Consider the following 19715-nt stretch of genomic DNA (forward strand, 5'->3'; position numbering starts at 1 on the left):
CCAGATGCAGCCTTCTGGGATTCTGAAGCCATGTGTAAATTGTGTGTTGTTCCAGTAACACTTGCTGAAAGGCTTATAGTTGACAATCTTCTTTTTAAACCTTTATTTAAAAATCTTATACATTCTTAACTTCATTCTTTCTCCCAAGGAAACAAGGAGACTAAGAGGTAAGGCACCTGGCCTAAAAGTCCCCAAGGTTTGAACTCAGGTCATCTGATTCTGGGGTCCTTCTTAAGTGGCCTCTTTTGGGGGAGCATTGTGTGACTCGACGCGCTAGGGCCCTGCCCTCTGCCTAGGCTCAGTCTGCCTCTCTGTCCCTTCCTAGTGCTGCATCGACAACTTTGAGGAAATTGTCAAGCTACTCCTTTCCCACGGTGCCAATGTGAATGCGAGGGACAACGAGCTGTGGACGCCCCTGCATGCTGCAGCCACCTGTGGCCACGTCAACCTGGTGAAGACCCTCGTCCAGTAGTACGTGCCCCTCCACCACCAAGGGCCCCTGCCTTCTGCCTCTGGCTTTTCTCCATTTCCTTCCTTCCTTCCTTCCTTCCTTCCTTCCTTCCTTCCTTCCTTCCTTCCTTCCTTCCTTCCTTCCTTCATCCCTCCCTCCCTCACTCCCTCCCCCCTCCCTCCCCTTCTTCCTTTTTTCTCCCTCCTTGCTCTCACCTTCTCTCCTTCCTTCCCTTCCATCTCTTTCTGTCCTCTCCTTCTCCTCCTCTCCCTAGTCCTTTCTTTGTCTCTGTTTCTCCTCCGTCTTCTTTCTCTTGTAAATTCCCTTTCCTTTCTCTTGCTCTCTTTGTATCTCCTTTATTTTGTTTATTTTTTTGTGTTGATCCTGGGCTTGAACTGGGTGTTGTCCCTCTGAGATTTTTTTTGGTCAAGGTTAGTGCTCTACCACTTGAGCCACAGCTCCACGCCTGGCTTTTTGGTGATTACGTGGAGATGAAGTCTCAGGGGGCTTTCCTGCCCAGGCTGGCTTCAAACTGTGATCCTCAGATCTCAATCTCTGAGTAGCTAAGATCACAGGCATCAGCTCCTCCTGGCACCAGCTCTGCATGTCTTTATCTTTTTCTCTTCAGCTCTTCATCTCTGTCTGTCATTCATTCTATCTTTCAGCTTGAGCTTGTGTCTTGATTTAGTCTTTCTTCTTCATTTCTTTTCTTCCAAGATTTTCACGGTGGGAAAATACAAATAATATAAACGTTGTTACCTCAGCCATTTTTATATGTCTGCTTAGTGGTATTAAGTATATTCATGAAGAGGATCTGCTTCATTTCTCTCAGCTTAGAGAGCCGAAGCTTTGGGCCCATTAGACAAAGCCCCCCTCCCATTCCCTAACCCCTTCAACTCTTGGCAAGTGATGCTTTACTGCTTGGCTTTGTAAATGAACTACTTCAAGTACCTCAGTGAAGTGGAATCGTACAGTATTTGTGTTTTTTGTGGATTGCTTATTTCACTTAGCATAATGTCAAGTTTCATCCTTGTGTGAGGATTTTCTTCATTTTTAAGAGTGAGTGAAGTTCCTCTGTTGTGTGTGTGTGTGTGTGTGTGTGTGTGTGTGTGTGTGTGTGTGTAAATGCGTATGCCATAACCTGCTTATCCATTTGTCTATGGAAGGACATTTGGATTTCTTTCATGTGATTATACTGTTATGAATATGCACATCCAATTATTTTGTGTATATACCTGGAAGGGGAATATACCTGCTGGATCACATGATAATTCTATCTTTAGTATTTTTGAGGAACTTCTGTATTGTTTACCCCCTGGTCCATTTTACATTCTTACCAACAATGCATAGAGGTTCTAATTTCTTCATGTTCTCACCAACACTTGCTATTTTTGTTTTTGTTTGCTTGCAGTTATCCTAATGGCTATGAGGTGGAGTGTCCTTGTGGCTTTGATTTGTTTTTTCTCTAATGATTAATAATTGGAGCCTCCTTTCACTTGTTTACTGTGTATTTGCATAAATTCTTTGAAGAACTTGCTGCTTGAATTCTTTGCTTTTTTTTTTTTTTTTTTGTCCATTGTGGGGTTTGAATTCAGGGCCTGCACTGTCTCTGAGTTCTTTGGCTGAAGGCTAATGCTCTAGCACTTTGAGACACAGTGCCACTTCCAGTTTTCTGGTAGTTAATTAGAGATAAGAATTTCATGGACCTTCCTGCTTGGGCTGGCTTTGAACTGTGATTCTCAGATCTCAGCCTCCTGAGTCGCTAGGATTACAGGTGTGAGACATCAGTGCCTAGCCCTTTGCTTCTTTATGATGTTGCTGTGTAGCCTAGACTGGCCTCGGAAGTGCAGTCCTGCTGGGATTATTGACGTGCACTACTCCACCTGGCTCTCTGCTTTTTTTTGGAGGGGGCGGGGTGTCGGTATGAGAGGCTTGAACTCAAGCTCTCACACTTTCATTGACTCTTTCACTCATAGTTGGTGCTCTTCCACTCGAGCCATACCTCCAGTTTAGCATTTTGCTATTTAATTGAAGTCTCTTGGACTTTTCTGCCTGAGCTGAAACCTCGATCCTCAGATCTTAGCATCCTGAGTAGCTAGATTTAATAGGTGAGAGCTCCCAGCCCCCAATTCCTCCCAGCTCAAAGTTGTTTTTCTGTTTTGTAGGAAAAATTTTTTTGAAAGGCTGGAGGAATGGTTCCTGAGTTCAATACCTAGTGTCTACCCCGCCCCCCCAAAAAAAAGGAAAGAAAGAAAAAAGAAAATGGGAGCTTTTGATAGGATTGCATGTAGATTTCTTTGTGGAGCATTGGCATCTTAGCAACACCAAGTCTTCTAATCCATGAACTTGGGCTGTCTTTCCATTTATTACTGTGTAATTTCTTTTTTTTTTTAATTTTTAGTTTTTTGGGTCCAGTTGTGGGGCCTGAACTCAGGGCCTGGGCGCTGTCCCTCAGCTCTTCAGCTCAAGGCTAGCACTCTACCACTTGAGCCACAGTGCCACTTCTGGCTTTTTTCTTTTTGCTTATGTGGTGCTGAGGAGTTGAACCCAGGGCCTCTGGCATGCCTCTACCACTGAGCCACCTTCCCAGCCCCTACTGTGTAATTTCTTTCAGAAATGTTTTGTGGTGTACACTGTGTCCGGTTTTCAACTCTTGGTTAAGTGAGTTGCTAAAAGTTTTAGTCCTTTTGATGCCATTATAAATTGGTTTTATTATTTTCCTCTTCTGATATTTCACTGTTAAAGTATTAAAAAAATCTGCTGATTTGTGTGTGTCTGTGTATTGACCTTGATCTTGCCACTTTGCTGAATTTAATGATTTGTTGTAACAATTCTTGTGGAATCTTTAGGATTTTCTACATATAATATTAGATCATCTGTGAACAGAGATAATTTTGCACTTCCTTTCCAGTTTAATCGACTTTTTAAAGAGTTTTTTTTTTTTTTGCTTAGTGGCTCTGACTCAAGCCTGTAGCTCTATGCTGAATAAAAATGGCAAAATCAAGCCTCTTTGCCTTATTCTGGATCTGAGAGGAAAAGCTTTCACTGTGGAGTGTGACTGACATTTGTTGTGGGTTTTCTGTATATGGTTTTGTTATTTTACAGTTTCTTTCTATTTCTAGTTTGTTGACTTTTTTTAAATCACAGAATACTATTGATTTTTTGCCACATCCTTTTTCTGCATTAACGGACATGATTGTGTGGGTCCCCCCACCCTTTATTCATTCAATCTCTGCCAAACCACGCAGGCTTCCCCAGATTAAACCCCAGAGCTTGTGGTGGGATCCTTTATAATATGCCCTATGTGGGATCTTTTAAGTATGTTGTGAATTTAGTTGGCTGGATTTTACATCCTTTTCTTATGTTGTTTTCCTGTCAGGATATCATTCTATTGTTGTTGTTGTTATTATTATTATTACCATCAGCTCTTTTTCTTTGTTTTTCTTCATGAGTCTATGCTGAGAAAGAGTCTAGTAAAGGAGTTTATCTCCTTTATTTTCTTTATGTATTGTTACTTTGTGTGTGTGTGTGTGTGTGTGTGTGTGTGTGTGTGTGTGTGTGTGTGTGTGTGTGTGTGTGTGTGTGTGTGTGTGTGTGTGTGTGTGTGTGTGAGTGATCATCCTGAGGCTTGAACTCAGGGCCTAGGCACTATCTCTCAGCTTCTTTTGCTCAAGGTTTTTGTACTCTACTTTTAGTACTTGAGTCACAGTCTACTGGCTTTTTTGGTAGTTTATTGGGGATGAGAGTCTCACAGACTTTCCTGCCACAGCTGGCCTTGAACCATGTTTCTCAGATCTCAGCCTCTTAAGTTGTAGGTATGAGCCACTGGTGCTTAGCTGATTTTTTTTTCTTTAATTGAGTCTTCTTCCTTGGTCTTGCCCCAAATCCTATAGACATACTTTTCCTTAAAAGTAGAACCGTGTGTGTGTGTGTGTGTGTGTGTGTGTGTGTGTGTGTGTGTAAGTGGACCACATAGCATCTTTCCCAGGGTTTAGAGCCATTTCTGTTTGTACTCATAGGAGGTCTTTTTCTACCCTGAAGTTCTTTCTAGGCTTCTTGGATCTTTAAGCACAAATTGCAATGTCAACTATATTCCATAATAATGGTTGGGTACTTGAGCTGCTCCAGGTCCTATTTTTATACTGGGCACACAGAAATGCAAAAGATCTATGAAGTCAGAAAGGAAAAACAGAGCTGTGATAGACAAAACCAGTGGGCTGGGATTTGTGCAGATCAAAGAAACATGCGTGAGTTCAGGAAGTCAGGAGGCATGACCAAGAACAGGTAGGAACAGATAGCATCTATTGTGCAGGTATTGATCCAACAGTGGGAGCCCACCAGATGGCCACCAGGGGTGAAGCAGAGATAGCATTACAGCTTCCCCAGTGCAGAGCAGGTAGCTTGACTTGCTCAAGGACATACCCTCAGAGAGCTCAGGGAGGTTGCAGTGGAGCACTAACAGTCAGAGGACAGCATGGTGGCCCATGCTACTCCTCCAATGAGAGCCAAGTTGGCCAAGAGCATCAGGTAACCATCGCCCAAGCCATGGTGCCCACAGGCATTGAGAGAGCGATGCAGGCCTGGCGTAGTGGCTCCCCCTGCTGGGCCGAAGCAGAATCGCCCAACACATGGGTTTCATATCCGTTTCCCCAAGCCCATTCGAAGGACTGCATTGCAGCAGGTCCGAGTGAACCCCGAAGAACTTGCATTGCATTTCCGTGGTCCCCCAGACATTCCTGCTATCGGCACTCAACAGCTCAAAGGGTGAGCTCTGATAGAGATTCCCAATGCTCTGATCTAGTCCTCTGCTGGCCTGGCCAGTCTTTTATTTGTTTACATTCGTTTTTATTATTATTAAGGTGTTGTAGGGAGGGGCTACCAGTTCATAAGCCAGGTAGTAATTACATTTCTTTCTTTTTTTGGACAATGTCACCCTTTCCTTCACTTGCCCTCAGTTTCCTGCTTCCATCCCTATCCATAAGTTGCATAGTTCATTTTTCCATAAAGTGTCTCCTGAATACCATGATTGCATTTGCTTGGGCTGGGAAGATGGCTCAGTGGTAGAGCGCTTGCCTTGCATTTGCTTACTCTTCTGGCCTCCCTTTCTGTACCTCTCTTTGACCCCCCCCCCAAAAAGACAAAAAATAAAAACAACCCAAAGCAAAAATAAGCAGCAGCAGCAGCACCACCACCACCACCATCATCAACAACAAAAACCCATGTTTCCATTTCTTAGGATTTGTTTTGATAAATAGTATTTTCTTTTCCTTTTTCCTTTCCTTTCCTTTCTTTCTTTCTTTCTTTTTTTTTTTTTTGAAAGTACTAAACTCATGGCCTGGGTGCTGTCCCTGAGCTTCTTTTGCTCAAGGCTAGTGCTGTACCACTTAAGCCATAGCACTACTTCTAGCTTTTTCGGAGTAGTTTATTGGAGAAAAGAGTCTCATGGACTTTTCTGCCCGGGCTGGCTTTGACCCACAATCCTCAAATCTCAGCCTCTTGAGTAGCTAGGATTATAGGCATGAGCCACTGGTGCCTAGCAATGAATAGCATTTTAAATGGTCAGAGGCGTTAGGCTGCTGGGTTCCTCCTCTAGGCAGATACTCCTTTAGTCTGACTGCTTATGTGTGAATCTGACTAGACTTTTGCATAGGGACTTGGAAGATGTGTTTGCATGTGGTCAAAGATGGATATAGAACAGGAATTGAAAAGAGCTGACCCATAAGAGGTCTAGGTTCAAGTCTTGACCCTGCCATATGCAAACTGTGTGTACATAGGAGTGAGCTCATGTGTGCCTTTGTTCCTCTTAATGTGCGAGGAAACTCACAGCGCCTCCTACCCCCATCCCGGGTCTGTGGTGAAGATTAAATAATGTGTTGGGTGTCAGAGACTTAGAGCAGACTTAACTCCAAGCAGGTGAGTGCGGCTGCTGCTTCTGATAATACTTTTTCTTTAAAATTATATTTTTGTATTGTCTTTAAGTGGTTGTACAGAGCAGTTTACCTCTCAACAAATCAGATTATGAATACAATGCCCCTTGATCGAAGTTACTCCTTTCATCTTCCCAGTTCCTTCTTAACCCCTCCTCTCCCTTCCCCATCTCTCCCCTTTTCTCCCCTTCCCACCCTCCCCTCAGTTTTCTTAATTTGGTAGGATGTGCGTTGAATATCATGACTGCATCCTCCTTGCCCCTTTCTCTCTTCATGTGTCCACCCCTCTCCTCAGTATTATTATTTTTATTGTTACCAGGAGTGGGGGTGGGGAACTCTGACCTCTTTCCCTAAGTGTCCACCTGCTGCCAGAGCAGGAAGTGGAGCGGTCATCTGAGATCACTTCCTTGGGACTCTGGGTCCCTTCAGTGAAGCCACTGTGCTAATGGACTATGCAGTGAGCAAGAGAGGGCATCGCCTTGCTGGCACGCTCCGCAGAGGGTGGCCATGGCTGCTGGGGTGTGCACGGGGGTTGTGGGTGAGAGAGGTCAGCCAGACCAACTGTAGCAACCTCTTCCTGGGCCTTCATCCTGACCCTGTCTCCGCAGTGGAGCCGACTTGCTGGCTGTCAATTCCGACGGGAATATGCCCTATGACCTCTGCGAGGATGAGACCACCCTGGATGTCATCGAGACCTGCATGGCCTACCAAGGTAAGGAGGGCAGCAGGCTCTATAGTAGGCACATGGCAGCGTCGGTGAGTGAACACATTTGCCAGCTACGTGCCCGGCTCCCCACGCCCAGTCCTCAGTAAATGGAACGGGTCCTCATCATGAGTGCTATGTGTGCGATTAACGAGATAAAACACATGACAGGACCCTGGAAAACGTGCCGTGCAAAAGGAAGGCATTGTTCTTCTCCCCTCACCCCCCACCCACACACGTGGGCACACGCGGGTGGCCTCAGCTGGCCTTGTCTCCCCATTGTCAATTCAATTCAATAAACATTCACCATACAACCCTGTCCCCATTTGGGAAAATAATGTTAAAAAAAAAGAAAAACAAGAACATTTGTGAGTGCTGATTTGTGCCAGGCACCAAGCTGGCTGTCAGGGGCCCAGATAAACAAGGTGTGGGCTGTTCTGGGCTCACAGTGAATTCTCAGAAGAGGAAAGATGGGGAGCCATGGGAGATGTGGGTACTGCCTGCCCTGGCACCCAGCATGCCTGGCAGGGGGAGACCACCCCGAGATTAAAGGGGACTCCAAACCAGACCTTCAGCTGCAACTCAAGGTCCTGCCCCAGCCTTGCCTTGAGCTGCTTCTCAGTTCTCTGCAGTCCCATTTGGTCCTGGTACCTAAGGCTTTTGTTACCCATCTCCTGCAGAGATTCTTAACAATTTTCATGGCAGCCTTAGGAATCTATGGACTTTGGATCATGTTCGGCAAATTGCATCCCAACATAGCTAGGTAGCAAAGTATTTTAACATGTATGAGATAGGGAACATGATTAATTCATTCAATGATAAGGTGACCAAATGGGGAAATACCTGGACTTTCTGTTGGTGATAAACTCATAGGCATGGCTAATAGTACTGAGGATTTTATTTAAATTTGAATGGTAGGAAATACTAAATTTCATTTAAGGGCTAGTCAAAATGTATCATTTTCTTTTTTTCCTTTTTAATATATTTTTATGGTAAAAAAAACTGTACAGAGGGGGTACCGTTACATGAGTAAGGTAATGAGTGCATTTCCTATTGAACATTGTTACCTCCTCCTTTGTTTTTCCCCTACCATCCCTGTCCTTCCCACCTCCCCAACTCTCCCCTCCCCAAAGTTGTAAAGTTCCTTTTCAACATACTGTTTTGTGCATTTCACTGTTACACCATTGTAACAATGTATCCTTATTTAAGCATTTTGTTATTCCCTTCCGCTCCCCAAATTATAAAAATGTATATACCAGATGCAGGGCACGGGAATCAAATACAGTGAAAAGCAGGGGTTATACCATGATATATACCATATACAAAAGGAACAAAAAGATCACATAGTACATTATAAATACATTAAAAACAATAGCAAGCAAGAAAAAAACCACTTGTGTCCTTGTCTTGGAGATCGTTGTGCTTAACATCATCTTATATGGTCATATGTACACAGCTTTTTACCTTTTTTGCTTGTCCTAGACATATACTAGTTATTGCAAATAAGAGAAACCATGGGACTTATGTTTCTTTAGGCCTGGCTTACTTCACTTATATAATTTTTTTCCAAGTCTTTCCATTTTCTAACAAATGGGGTGATGTCATTCTTTCAGATGGAGGCATAGAATTCCATTGTATATATGTATGTATCACATTTTCTTGATCCTGTTTTTCCTTTTAAATCTATAGACTTCCCCTGAATTCTCTCCAAGGGCACTTGCTGTAATGTTTCCTTTCACAGAGTATGTTACTTTCCTCTTAAACATCATTAGTAGCTAGGGATTGGTAGCAAATGCTTGTAATCTTAGCTTTTCAGGAGATCAATATCTGAAGATTGCAGCTCAAAGACAGTTTGGGCAGACTCTTTTTGCAAGGGACTCTCACCTTCAATTAACGATTTTTACTCGTTAATTGAAGTTGGACTGGATGTCTGGAGCAAGTGGTAAAGTGCCAGCCATGAGCTTAAAAGCCAAGCAAGAGTGTAAGGCCTTGAGTTCAAGTCCTGATACTGGTGTGTATATGTACCCATACCCACACCCACACCCACACCCACACCTCCCCCCCCTCCACAATACCATTACTAGCTGCCCATAAAAGTTTCACTTTTCAGTCAGGAATTCAGGCTATGAGATGTCCCTTTGGGCCCCTTCCTTCCAGCTACTCAATTCTCTACCTGAAAGGAATAGCACCCTTAATTCAGTCATTTCTGCAACACAAATGTAATGCATATTGTGATCCCAGTCATGGATAAGACAGAGGAAAGTGAGGGAGACGTGGGTCAGACAGAGTGGCTAGCAAAGCCTGCGGGTGGGGGGACCTGCATGAACATGAGCAGAACGGTATTGGCACAGCTGGAGCTGGGTGGGAAGATGGTCAGAGGTCCTCCAGGTAGATGAATAATAAGGGGCTTATGTCAGTACACCGGGTATTGGATGACCTTTGTGCTGTGGGTCAACACGGTGGGCCTGGAGAAAATTATTTATGGGAATGTCTGTGTGCCCTGTGCCTAGCAGACCCTCGGGGAGCAGGAGCAGTGTGACTGTCCCTCCATCCACCCTCTCTTCCTTGTGACTCGGGCCTGAGGATGTTGAGTGCACCCTCTCTTTTTTCCCAATGCAGGCATCACCCAAGATAAAATCAATGAGATGCGAGCAGCACCCGAGCAACAGATGATTTCAGACATCCACTGTATGATTGCGGCAGGCCAGGATCTTGACTGGATAGATGCCCAGGGTGCCACATTGGTGAGCAGATGGGGCCAGTGCCAGGGCTAAGACTGTCTAGGGTCAACTTGAACCAGGGGCCAAACCTCTCCACTTGGGCTTGTTATGACACTGAGCCTCCTCCAGATCCTTGGTGCCCCTCCAGGGTTGCCCTTGGAATATGGAAGTGATCAGGCTCCTAGATAGGAGCCTCAGCCCAGCTGACTCAGTCTCTCAAGTGCTGGGATTACAGGTGTGCACCACCATGCCCAGCAAGGAAGGCATGCCAAAGGATTTGGAGACATAGTTTTTATACCATCCTTGTGGAACCCCTGGGACAACAGGAGAAGAAAATCCATCTCTGCCTTCCTTTTTTTTTGGTCAGTCATGGGGCTTGAACTTTGGGCTTGGGCGCTGTCCCTGAGCTCTTCAGCTCAGGGCTAGCACTCTACCACTTGAGCCACAGTACCACTTCCAGTTTTCTGGTGGTTTATTGGAGATAAGAGTCTCACAGACTTTCCTGCCTGGGCTGGCTTTGAACAGTGATCCTCAGATCTCAGCCTCCTGAGTAGCTAGGATTACAGGCATGAGATACTTGTGCCCAGCAAAACATTGCCTTTTTTGTTTGTTTGTTTATTTGTTTGCTGGTCCTGGGGCTTTAACTTGGGGCCTGGTCTCTGTCCCTGAGCCTCTCTATGCTCAAGGCTAGCGCTCTACCACTTGAGCCACAGCACCACTTCTAGCCTTTCCTGTTTATGTGGTACTGAAGAATCGAAGCCAGGGCTTCAAGCACTCTACCACTAAGCCACATTCCCAGCCCCCTCTGCCTTCCCTTCAAGGTCCACATTTCAGAGTTAATAACCCTTTATACTATGGCTGGTGTCTCCACCTCACTTCATTCCATCCTCCTGGTCCCAAGAACAGTCTAGGACTTGAAAGTGGGAGAAGATCATGCAGCTATTGGGACCAGCCCCCTAGGGAAGGTTCACTTTTTCTTATCTCTTCCAGCTGCACATAGCAGGAGCCAATGGATACCTGCGGGCAGCAGAACTCCTCCTGGACCACGGCGTGCGTGTGGATGTGAAGGACTGGGACGGATGGGAGCCTTTGCATGCAGCAGCCTTCTGGGGACAGGTATGTCCCACCCACAGGGTCGCACAGGGTCCACCTGTGTCATTTGGACTGGCAGTTAGCTCAAAGTCTGTTCAGGGTGTTGACTCCAGCAAGTACATGGGAGTATGAAAAGGCTCAAGGAGTCTATTTGCTAAAACATTTGGCTAGTTGTGTTCTAACAGGATGATGATTACATTTTCCAACTTATAGCCAGGCTTTGGTGACTCACACCTGTAATCCTAGCTACTCAGGAGGCTGAGATCTGAGGATGACAGTTGGTAGGAAAGTCCATGAGACTCTTATCTCCAATTAGCCACCAGAAAACTGGAAGTGGATCTGTGGTAGAGTGCTAGCCTTGAGCAAAAGAAGCTCAGGGATAGCACCCAGGCCCTGAGTTCAAGACTCATGACTGACAACAACAACAAAAAATTGCCAACTTAGAAAATTCCTAGCATTTCTTCATTTGTTTCCCAGATACGATTATAGCTTCTGTAATCTCTCCTTAAAATATCTGCAGCGGTAGAGTTACAGCTGACCTCTCCTTCTCTTCCTGGGAGTAGAACGTAGCCATGCCAGGGCAGGCGCCAAGCCCATGTGTCTGCCGGTCCCCCACAGCTCCAGGGTGCAGTGCTTTCCGTGGGAATCAGCTGAGTTCCATATTCTTGAGAGTTCTTGGGCTCTCTCCACTTCCTAGGCTCTCTGAGCCTTGGGCAGGGATCATGGGCTTCTTCTTCTCATGTTTCAGATGCAGATGGCAGAGCTGTTGGTATCCCATGGAGCTAGTCTGAGTGCCAGGACCTCCATGGATGAGATGCCAATTGGTAAGCCCAACACAATACTTGGTACACACATCGGTAACTCATCAATTTTCTGATGAGTGGATGGGTTTGTGTATGAATATAGGGTTGTAGAGCGATGGATTGTGGATAGGTAAATAGAAGAATGAGTTAATTAATGGGTGATAGATTCCTGGATTGGTGGATGGGTGGGATTGATGGGGAGATGTGATGATGGATGGATGGATGAACTGTTGTTTAGGCAGAGAACAAATCTATGGATAGAATGACCAAGCCTACAAACAGGGGGATAGGTATATAAAAGGATTAGATAGATCAATGGAGGGTTTTCTCAACTTCTCCTCATTTCTTGTTGAGGTACCTACATGTTTTCCTCAGTGCTTCTCATGTCTTTGGTGACTTGATGGCTCTCCCTGCAATGTTCCCTTGGTCCTACTTGGGAACCTCTGGAATTGAACCCACTCCTAGGATATCTGGTGTTTCCCATTCTCACATTCCTCTAAGGATGGGGTTACAGCCCAGGAAATATGGCTAGTCCTGTTTTCTTCCCTGCCTGTGTATCCCCAGAGAAATGTTTGGAGCTTTTTAGTGGGATGAGGTGGAATAATGGTTCCTCTGGTTCCAAGCATCAGTGTGGATCTCAGGTCCTGCCCTATCCATTCCTCTCTCCCCCCACTCCCCACAACTGACCCTTCTGCCCTTCTAGACCTGTGTGAAGAGGAGGAGTTCAAGGTCCTGCTGCTGGAGCTCAAGCACAAGCACGATGTGATCATGAAGTCCCAGCTGAGGCACAAGTCATCTCTGAGCCGCAGGACATCTAGCACAGGCAGCCGGGGGTGAGTCCTGAGGGAAGCCTGCACGGACCTGCCTGTGACACCTGGGCGCAGCCTCCCAACATCCCCTCTGTCTCCTCAGGAAGGTAGTGCGTCGAGCCAGCCTGTCGGACAGGACCAACCTGTACAGGAAAGAGTATGAGGGAGAGGCCATCTTGTGGCAGCAGCGGAGTGCCTCCGAGGATCAGCGCACGGCCACCTACAACGGCGACATCAGGGAGACCAGGACAGACCAAGAGAATAAGGACCCGGTGAGTGACTCAAGTCCTGCCCCAAGCTCAGCCTCTGATGTAGAGCAAGTCAGGGCCAGCCTTGGCCTGGCCTCTTTATTGAAGACCCTTCGGGGGGAAGTATGTAGCTAGACCGCGGCTTTAAACATCTGGATCCTGTTTGATGGTTGCGACTGGTGTAGTTAATGAGAGGACTTGGGTCTTGTTACATTCAGCAGGGAAGTCGGGGCGGGGGGGGGGGCTGGTCCTCATTCTTCCAGCAGATCCTGGCCCTAGACTTCCCCAAAGAAAGGCTCAAGTGGACAGTCACCCCAGAAGCTAAGGACCCTAAAACTTTTTTGAGATATACAACAAGATGTTGAGAATGATGTTTTTCAAAAGAAAATCTCGGATGAATTTTTTTTTGGAGAACCTGGGTAGGATGTTTGTAGTTCCCTAAGCAGACTGCCTGGCAGTAGCTGGTGGTTCTGGGGTTGGAAGGGCTTTTCTAATTAAGCATGCATGTTCTTTCCCTGTGGCTTCAAGCTGCATACACACACACACACACACACACACACACACACACACACACACACACACACACACACACACACACACACACGTGCGCGGGCGCGCGCACACACACACACAGGTACACACACAGGCACACACATATCATTGTTATAGATGCTAGAAGTCTAATAATTAAGATGTCAACAAGATTGGTTCCTTCTGAGGGTCCCAAAGGAAATCTGTTCTAGGCCTCCCTTCCTGTTCCTGGTGGTTCAGGTTTCACTTTTGCTAGGTAAGCTCTCGGTCATTTGAGCTTTGAGCCATGCTCCTAGTCCTTTTGTTTGTATTTTGTCCCACTGATTTTGCAGGGATGAACCTCAAACTAGTGGTCTCCCTGCCTCCATCTCCTAAGCAACTATCCCTTGACTTTGAGAGTATGACCACTTCTGGACCTCTCTGTGTGTCTGGCTCACTCTCTCGCTCTCACGCTTACTCTCTCTCTCTCTCTCTCTCTCTCTCTCTCTCTCTCTCTCTCTCCCTCTCCTCCTTCCCTTTCTCCTTCCCTTCTTCCTTCTTTCCTTCCTTCCTTCTTTCTTTCCTGCTGATTCTGGGGCTTGAACTCAGGGCTGCTGCATTTGCAGCCTTCTAACTACCTGTAGTTCCGGAAGATTCTCTTCCTGGTTGTGCTAGTAAAAGTCTTGGGTTGAATTTCAGTGGATCCAGTGACAACTCACTCATGGACTAATCCATGTTATGAAATATGCTCATTAGCCAGGCCTGGGGGCTGTGGTCCAGACCTGGAGCAAGGATGGGGGAGTGGTCAGCTCTGCCAGACACACAGACTGGAGATGCTCCAGGTAGAGCCAAACACTGCAGATGCTCAGATGGGCGGTACAGATCCAGTCATCAGATGGTGTTGTCCTTCTCCTCCCCAGAACCCCAGGCTGGAGAAGCCCGTGCTACTCTCAGAATTTTCTACTAAGATCTCACGGGGTGAACTGGACGGGCCTGTTGAAAATGGCCTCCGGGCTCCAGTGAGTGCCTACCAGTATGCACTGTCCAATGGAGATGTCTGGAAGATGCATGAGGTACCTGACTACAGCATGGCCTACAGCAACCCGGGGGTGGTCGATGCCACTCCTCCCTGGAGTGGCTACAAGGAGCAGAGCCCCCAGACGCTTCTGGAGCTGAAACGGCAGCGGGCTGCAGCCAAGCTACTCAGCCACCCCTTCCTGAGCACCCACCTGGGCAGCAGCATGGGCAGAGCAGGGGAGAGCAGCAACGAAGGCAAGGCTCCCTTGATCGGAGGCAGAACTTCACCCTACAGCAGCAACGGGACCTCAGTGTATTACACAGTCACCAGTGGAGATCCCCCACTCTTAAAGTTCAAGGCCCCCATGGAAGAGATGGAGGAGAAAGTCCACGGTTGCTGCCGCATCTCCTAGTCTCCCAGTGCTGGAGGAGAGAGATGCTCCGGGGAGGGGTCCCTGGAGTTCAGGCCTGCCCAGCAGCCCTGGCTGGGGAGGCATCAGGGGGCAGGCCAGAAGAGGTGGGCTCTGCTGAGTCCCACCCCTCATCCAGCTTCCTGCAGCATTCCCATTCCCCCTCCTTCCTGCTTCCTGCTGCATTGTCTGCCATCTGAAACATAGCAGCTTGATTCATTCTGCTGTCCAATTGGGGGAGGGTGGGCTTGGGCTCCAGTTCTGTTCTTGGTAAAGGCTTTTGGGGACCAGGACTCCCACGTGTCTCACACACTCACACATACACACACACACACAGAGTCTGTCTACATGTGCAAGAACAACACATCTGAACTCTTTGGGAAGCAGGTGGGGCTGAGACGTGGTGGCCATTTCCCAGAAGGATCCAGGGAAGACTTAGGCTCAGTACTTCTGCTGATATGGGGAAGGTCTGCTGGGCTGAGTCCCACAGTCCTGCTCTGAGTCATACTAGGGGCCAGCTAGGCTACTATCCACACCTGGCAGGGACAGAAAGTCCTCTCTTGTGTTTGGGAGAGCCACGAATCCACAGGGATTAGATGTGATGGGCACAGGCCTGGTGCCCTGGCCTCACTGAGCGCTGCTTTCCTGCTCCGAATGGCAAGAGCTATGTGACAGCCCAGGGTGGAAAACTAGGCCATTCTACTCCTGAGGAAACCAGAATGGGAGAATCAGGGGTGCATTTAATACAAACGTGTGTGTGTGTGTGTGTGTGTGTGTGTGTGTGTGTGTGTGTGTGTGTGTGTGTGTGTGTGTGTGTGTGTGTGTGTGTGTGTGTGTGTGTGTGTGTGTGTGTGTGTGTGTGTGGTGTGTGTGTGTTGGTACTGGGCTTGAAATCAGGGCTTGGACACTGTCCCTGAGCCTTTTTACTCAAGGCTAGTGCTCTACCACTTGAGCCACACCTCCACTTTTAGCTTTTTTGTGTGTGTGGTTAATTGGAGATAAAAGTCTCATAAGTCTCATAGACTTTCCTGGCTAGGCTGGAGATGAAGCACGATCCTCAGACCTCAGCCTCCTGAGTAGCTAGGATTACAGGCATGAGCTACCAGCACCTAGCAAGCTTTGTTGAAGGCTGTGAAGCAACACATGGGAGGCAATGAATTCTTCTCCCAAGAGGGAGTCACTAGTTTTTACTAGCTGGTGTTGGAAAGTGGAAGCTCAGTAGGGAACTTCCGGGAAAGCCTTTTATTCCCCCCAGGGAAAGTGAAGTCATCTCTTAAAGCCTCTGGTCAGAAATGAAAATACCCAGAAGCACCTTGGTCATCTTTGAATATTCGGGCTATTTGGACCTAGTGTGTCTCAGCCAGCGCTGCTCAAACTGAGCCTTCATCATGAGTACATGGGAGCCTGCTACAGCACTACCTTGCCAACCTTAGACATCAGTTCTGTGTGCAGAGTGAATGTTCAGGATCCTGGGCCCAGCCTTGCCTTTTCTGGATGCTTTGGCAAGACAGGTATGCCAGTAGTTTCTGCAGGCCTGGGACTCCCAGCCTGCTTCTGCTGGACTGGTGATGCTGAAGCCTGCAAGTCTTAAGTGCTCAAGCCCAGTGTCTTGTACCTGCATTTAGGAGAATGTGGGGAGGCTGGAGTTGGATCTCAACCCTCTGTTTCCTGGCCCCAGTCTTCCAAAAGCAGGGGAAACAGGACTCCCAGCACCTCACCTTCTCTCATGACCCCTTTGAAATTGTTGTCTTTGCCTCATGCATGGACCAGAGGCTCAGCCAAACTCCTTTGGCATAATTAACAAGGCACATGTTTGTTCTCTGCTTGGTGTGTCTTTTCTTCATCTTAAAACTACCTCCTTAGAGCTCTGAAGGGCCTCTCACCCCAAGTCCAGATTATGACCTGAGGGAACAGATACGGGTGCCCTTTAACTGCTTCTGTCTGAGCCTGTGAAAATTTCTTCCTAAAAGGCACCTAGCCAGGGGGCTGGGGCTAGGGAAGTAATTCTGGGCCACAGCCCTCATAATAGAGTCTGCCATTTGTCAGTCTCTGTTTCCTACTGTGATTCCCATGGCTCCTGTTACCTGGAGAGGAAGCAGGATCTTCCAGGGCCTGGCCTGATGTTTTACTAGGAGCAGAGTTGTGAGCCAGGGAGTATCTTGGGGGACACCAGGCCACCTCTACCCCAATTCCAGGCTGGTTGTAGTCTAGGGTGGATGGTCACTTCTGGAAACTGAAGACTGGTATAAATGATTCCTCTTGCATCCATGGGCCTTGAGGTGGGCTCTCATCATTTTAGCCTGTGGTTGAAGCAGAGGATGCTCCAGCACACACAGCCCCTTGGTCCCGACAGACACTGAGATCCTTCTGCAGCCAATTAAGCCACGAGATAAGAGTGCTGAGGGCAGCCACATACTCCTCAGGAAACAGCTGATCTGTTTGCTCAGGAGCCAGAGAGGGAAGGCATTTATTGCCCACCTTGAACCATCCAGGACCTTCCCTCTCTCCCCTTCTTCCTGCCTTGTGGGTCATTCTTCTCCAGCCCAAGGGCTGGGAATCTCAGCCATAGGAGCCTCAGCCTTAGATTGTGAACTTGTAGGCTTTTTAGCATCTTGTGTTCTCTGTTAGGGCTTCAAGTCCCCATTCAGGGAGCTTTCCCTACAAGTCTTCTGAGTGGTGAGGGATAAGTCGAGGCACACTCTCCCACAAACAGGCAAGGCTCTCTGCTTTGTTCACTCATGAGATTTACTGAGTGGCTGCCACAGACCAGGCACTATGTTAGGCTGTGTGGATAAAGGAGAAGCAAGACAGTGAGAATTGCTCCTGATGGTTTTCATTCCTTGGGAGCCACAGACATCCTGCTGCAGCCCCAACCAGTTCCCTTGAGTGACTACATTCTGGTCCAGTCAGTGTCCCTGTGCTTCTCACTCCTGGAATCCTAGCGTGTGAATCTCTTTAGCTGTGAGACAGCTTCACAGTCCACCCCTGGTAATGTTTGCGACTAAGTATAGATGTTGGGTCTTTGGTCCCAGACAAATACAACCCCAGAATCTTCAGGGATAGCTGCCTTTGGGCCAGCATCCCTAGGAGACAGTGTAAGGGCAGGCTGAGGTCAGTGTCTAGAAGAATAAGGAGCCTGCAATTTGCTGCCAAATGCATCTCTGATCCTCAAAGTCATTGTCTCTTGCTCATTTTTGCTGTCACATAGTACCGTCACCCTGTCTGTGGATATGGGGTGGGGGTAGAGAATGGGGGTATAGCAGTTCTCTTTTAACATGGAAGTCTTTCCTTGAGAGTCAGCCTCTCTCCCTGTCAGGTGTGGATCAAAGGACTGAGAGAACTCTGGTGAGGTCAACCAGATGTCCAACTCTTGCAGAGACCCAAGTGTGGTGGTCATTCCTGGCAATTCTCAAAGCAGGTATCCTGTGGCTCACTGTGAGCTTGCTCTGGACCTTGCTTCCCTTGTGCCCACAACAATTGGAAATTGGTGGCTGTCACCAGATTGTGTTTCTGGCCAGTAGCTCAGGGAATAAGAATGAGCCCTAAGCTCAGGTCTGCTGACGACTTCAGGATTCTCCATCAAATAAGCAGCATTAGTAGAACTGCTCTGCACATTCAATCAATTACAGGAGGCTTGGAGAAGTTGATAAGGGTGTGGCTTGTATCCTGGCCCACCACTGTTGGCTGGTTTTACAATAACAAGAGTTTCTTGGTTCTTACTGTCAGACACTGTTTAATCCTGATCTCTCTCCAACTTGCTGTCCCAGAGCAGGATACTGGGGAAATTTCCAGAAGGGCGCTCCTTGCCACATGCCCAGAAGGCCCATATATGACTTTGCTATTTGTAGCCTGGAGAATAGCCTCTCCTCCCCCAGGGCACAAAAAAGCAAAAGGTCATGCATGTGGTCAGTGGCCAGCTCCATTGAGGTGACCCTTTTGGCCAGAAGCCCTAGCCCTCTCCTCCACGGAAGTCTCTTGTTGGCCGGAGGGCCTGCTTCCCGTGGACACTGCAGGTGCCACCATGCGGGGCCTGGCTCTGCACACCCAGGAAAAGTCTGCAGACCCCCAGCCCTCCGCAATAATTCACCAGACCAGAAGCCACTGATGTACAGAGAACATTTAAGAAAAATGTATTTTATGTGAAAAACAAAAAAAGGTTAAAACTCTGTATACTGTATCAGCAGCTTTGTGTAAAAATGGCAATCCAGAGAGTCTAATATATTTAAAACTTTTTTTTAAAAAATCCTCATGGATCTTTGATATTGTATTGAAGTAACTTCCAGGTAGCTCCTTGCCATGTGGCTGTTCATGTCCCAGACTGGGTTTGATCACATCCCAAAGGATGCCACTCCCTGGAGTTGCTTCCAGTCGACAAGGCCTGTGATGGAATTGCTGTTAAGAATTTTTAATTAAGGTTATTAAATTCCTTTTAATAACACTCACTAGTCTGATTGTGATTATTGCTATGAGTTCATGTGACCTGGGCTGATTTGAATTTGGGGAGAAGTGATACTGGTGCTGGGGATAGGTGATGCTTGACATCCTTACTCCCTCTCCCCTCCCTCCAGAAAGCTCTCTCAAGAGGCTCCAGAGGTGGAGGGGGATCTGGTGGCTCCTAGATAAAGCTGGTGTGTTTTTAGATTGGGAGAAAGTAGAAGCTGATGAATTCAAGGAAAGAAGAGAGGCAGTTGGGAATTTATATCCTATCAAATACTCCTTTCAAAATGACATGAAATCCTGTGATAGCATAGATTTAATCCCTAGGTTTAAATTTTTTTTCCTGACTATATATAATATGCATACTAATTCACACACACACACACACACACACACACACACGTAGAAGGTTGGCCAGAGAAGCTAGTGCCCAGGAAGAAAAGTGGCTGTTGAACAGGCATGGCCACAGATCATCCATGCAAACAGAAGGTTTGCTTGCAGGTATGGTTGCCAGGGTGCAAGTGGAAAACAGAGTTCACATAGAATTTGAGTTTTGCTAAATAAAAAACGTAGCAGTGAGAGAGGAGA

At 47.2% G+C, this 19715-nt stretch overlaps 1 protein-coding gene across 4 annotated transcripts in view; it reads left to right on the forward strand.

Moving 5' to 3' along the window:
- The window catches only part of Ppp1r16b (protein phosphatase 1 regulatory subunit 16B), a 97783-nt gene extending 78655 nt beyond the window's left edge, over positions 1-19128 (forward strand). For all 4 annotated transcript variants that reach the window (XM_069988347.1, XM_069988349.1, XM_069988348.1 and 1 more), the window contains 8 exons: positions 326-471; positions 6987-7090; positions 9701-9825; positions 10792-10917; positions 11642-11717; positions 12400-12529; positions 12609-12777; positions 14184-19128. In XM_069988347.1, coding sequence (XP_069844448.1) covers positions 326-471; positions 6987-7090; positions 9701-9825; positions 10792-10917; positions 11642-11717; positions 12400-12529; positions 12609-12777; positions 14184-14693 — 1386 coding nt within the window. In that variant the 3' untranslated portion in view covers positions 14694-19128. The remainder of the gene's footprint in view (positions 1-325; positions 472-6986; positions 7091-9700; positions 9826-10791; positions 10918-11641; positions 11718-12399; positions 12530-12608; positions 12778-14183) is intronic.
- The last annotated feature ends 587 nt before the right edge of the window (positions 19129-19715 follow it).

The sequence above is a fragment of the Dipodomys merriami genome, unplaced genomic scaffold (genome assembly GCF_024711535.1).
Source record: "Dipodomys merriami isolate MVZ:Mamm:240054 unplaced genomic scaffold, mDipMer1.0.p SCAF_354, whole genome shotgun sequence".
NCBI classification, from domain to species: domain Eukaryota; kingdom Metazoa; phylum Chordata; class Mammalia; order Rodentia; family Heteromyidae; genus Dipodomys; species Dipodomys merriami.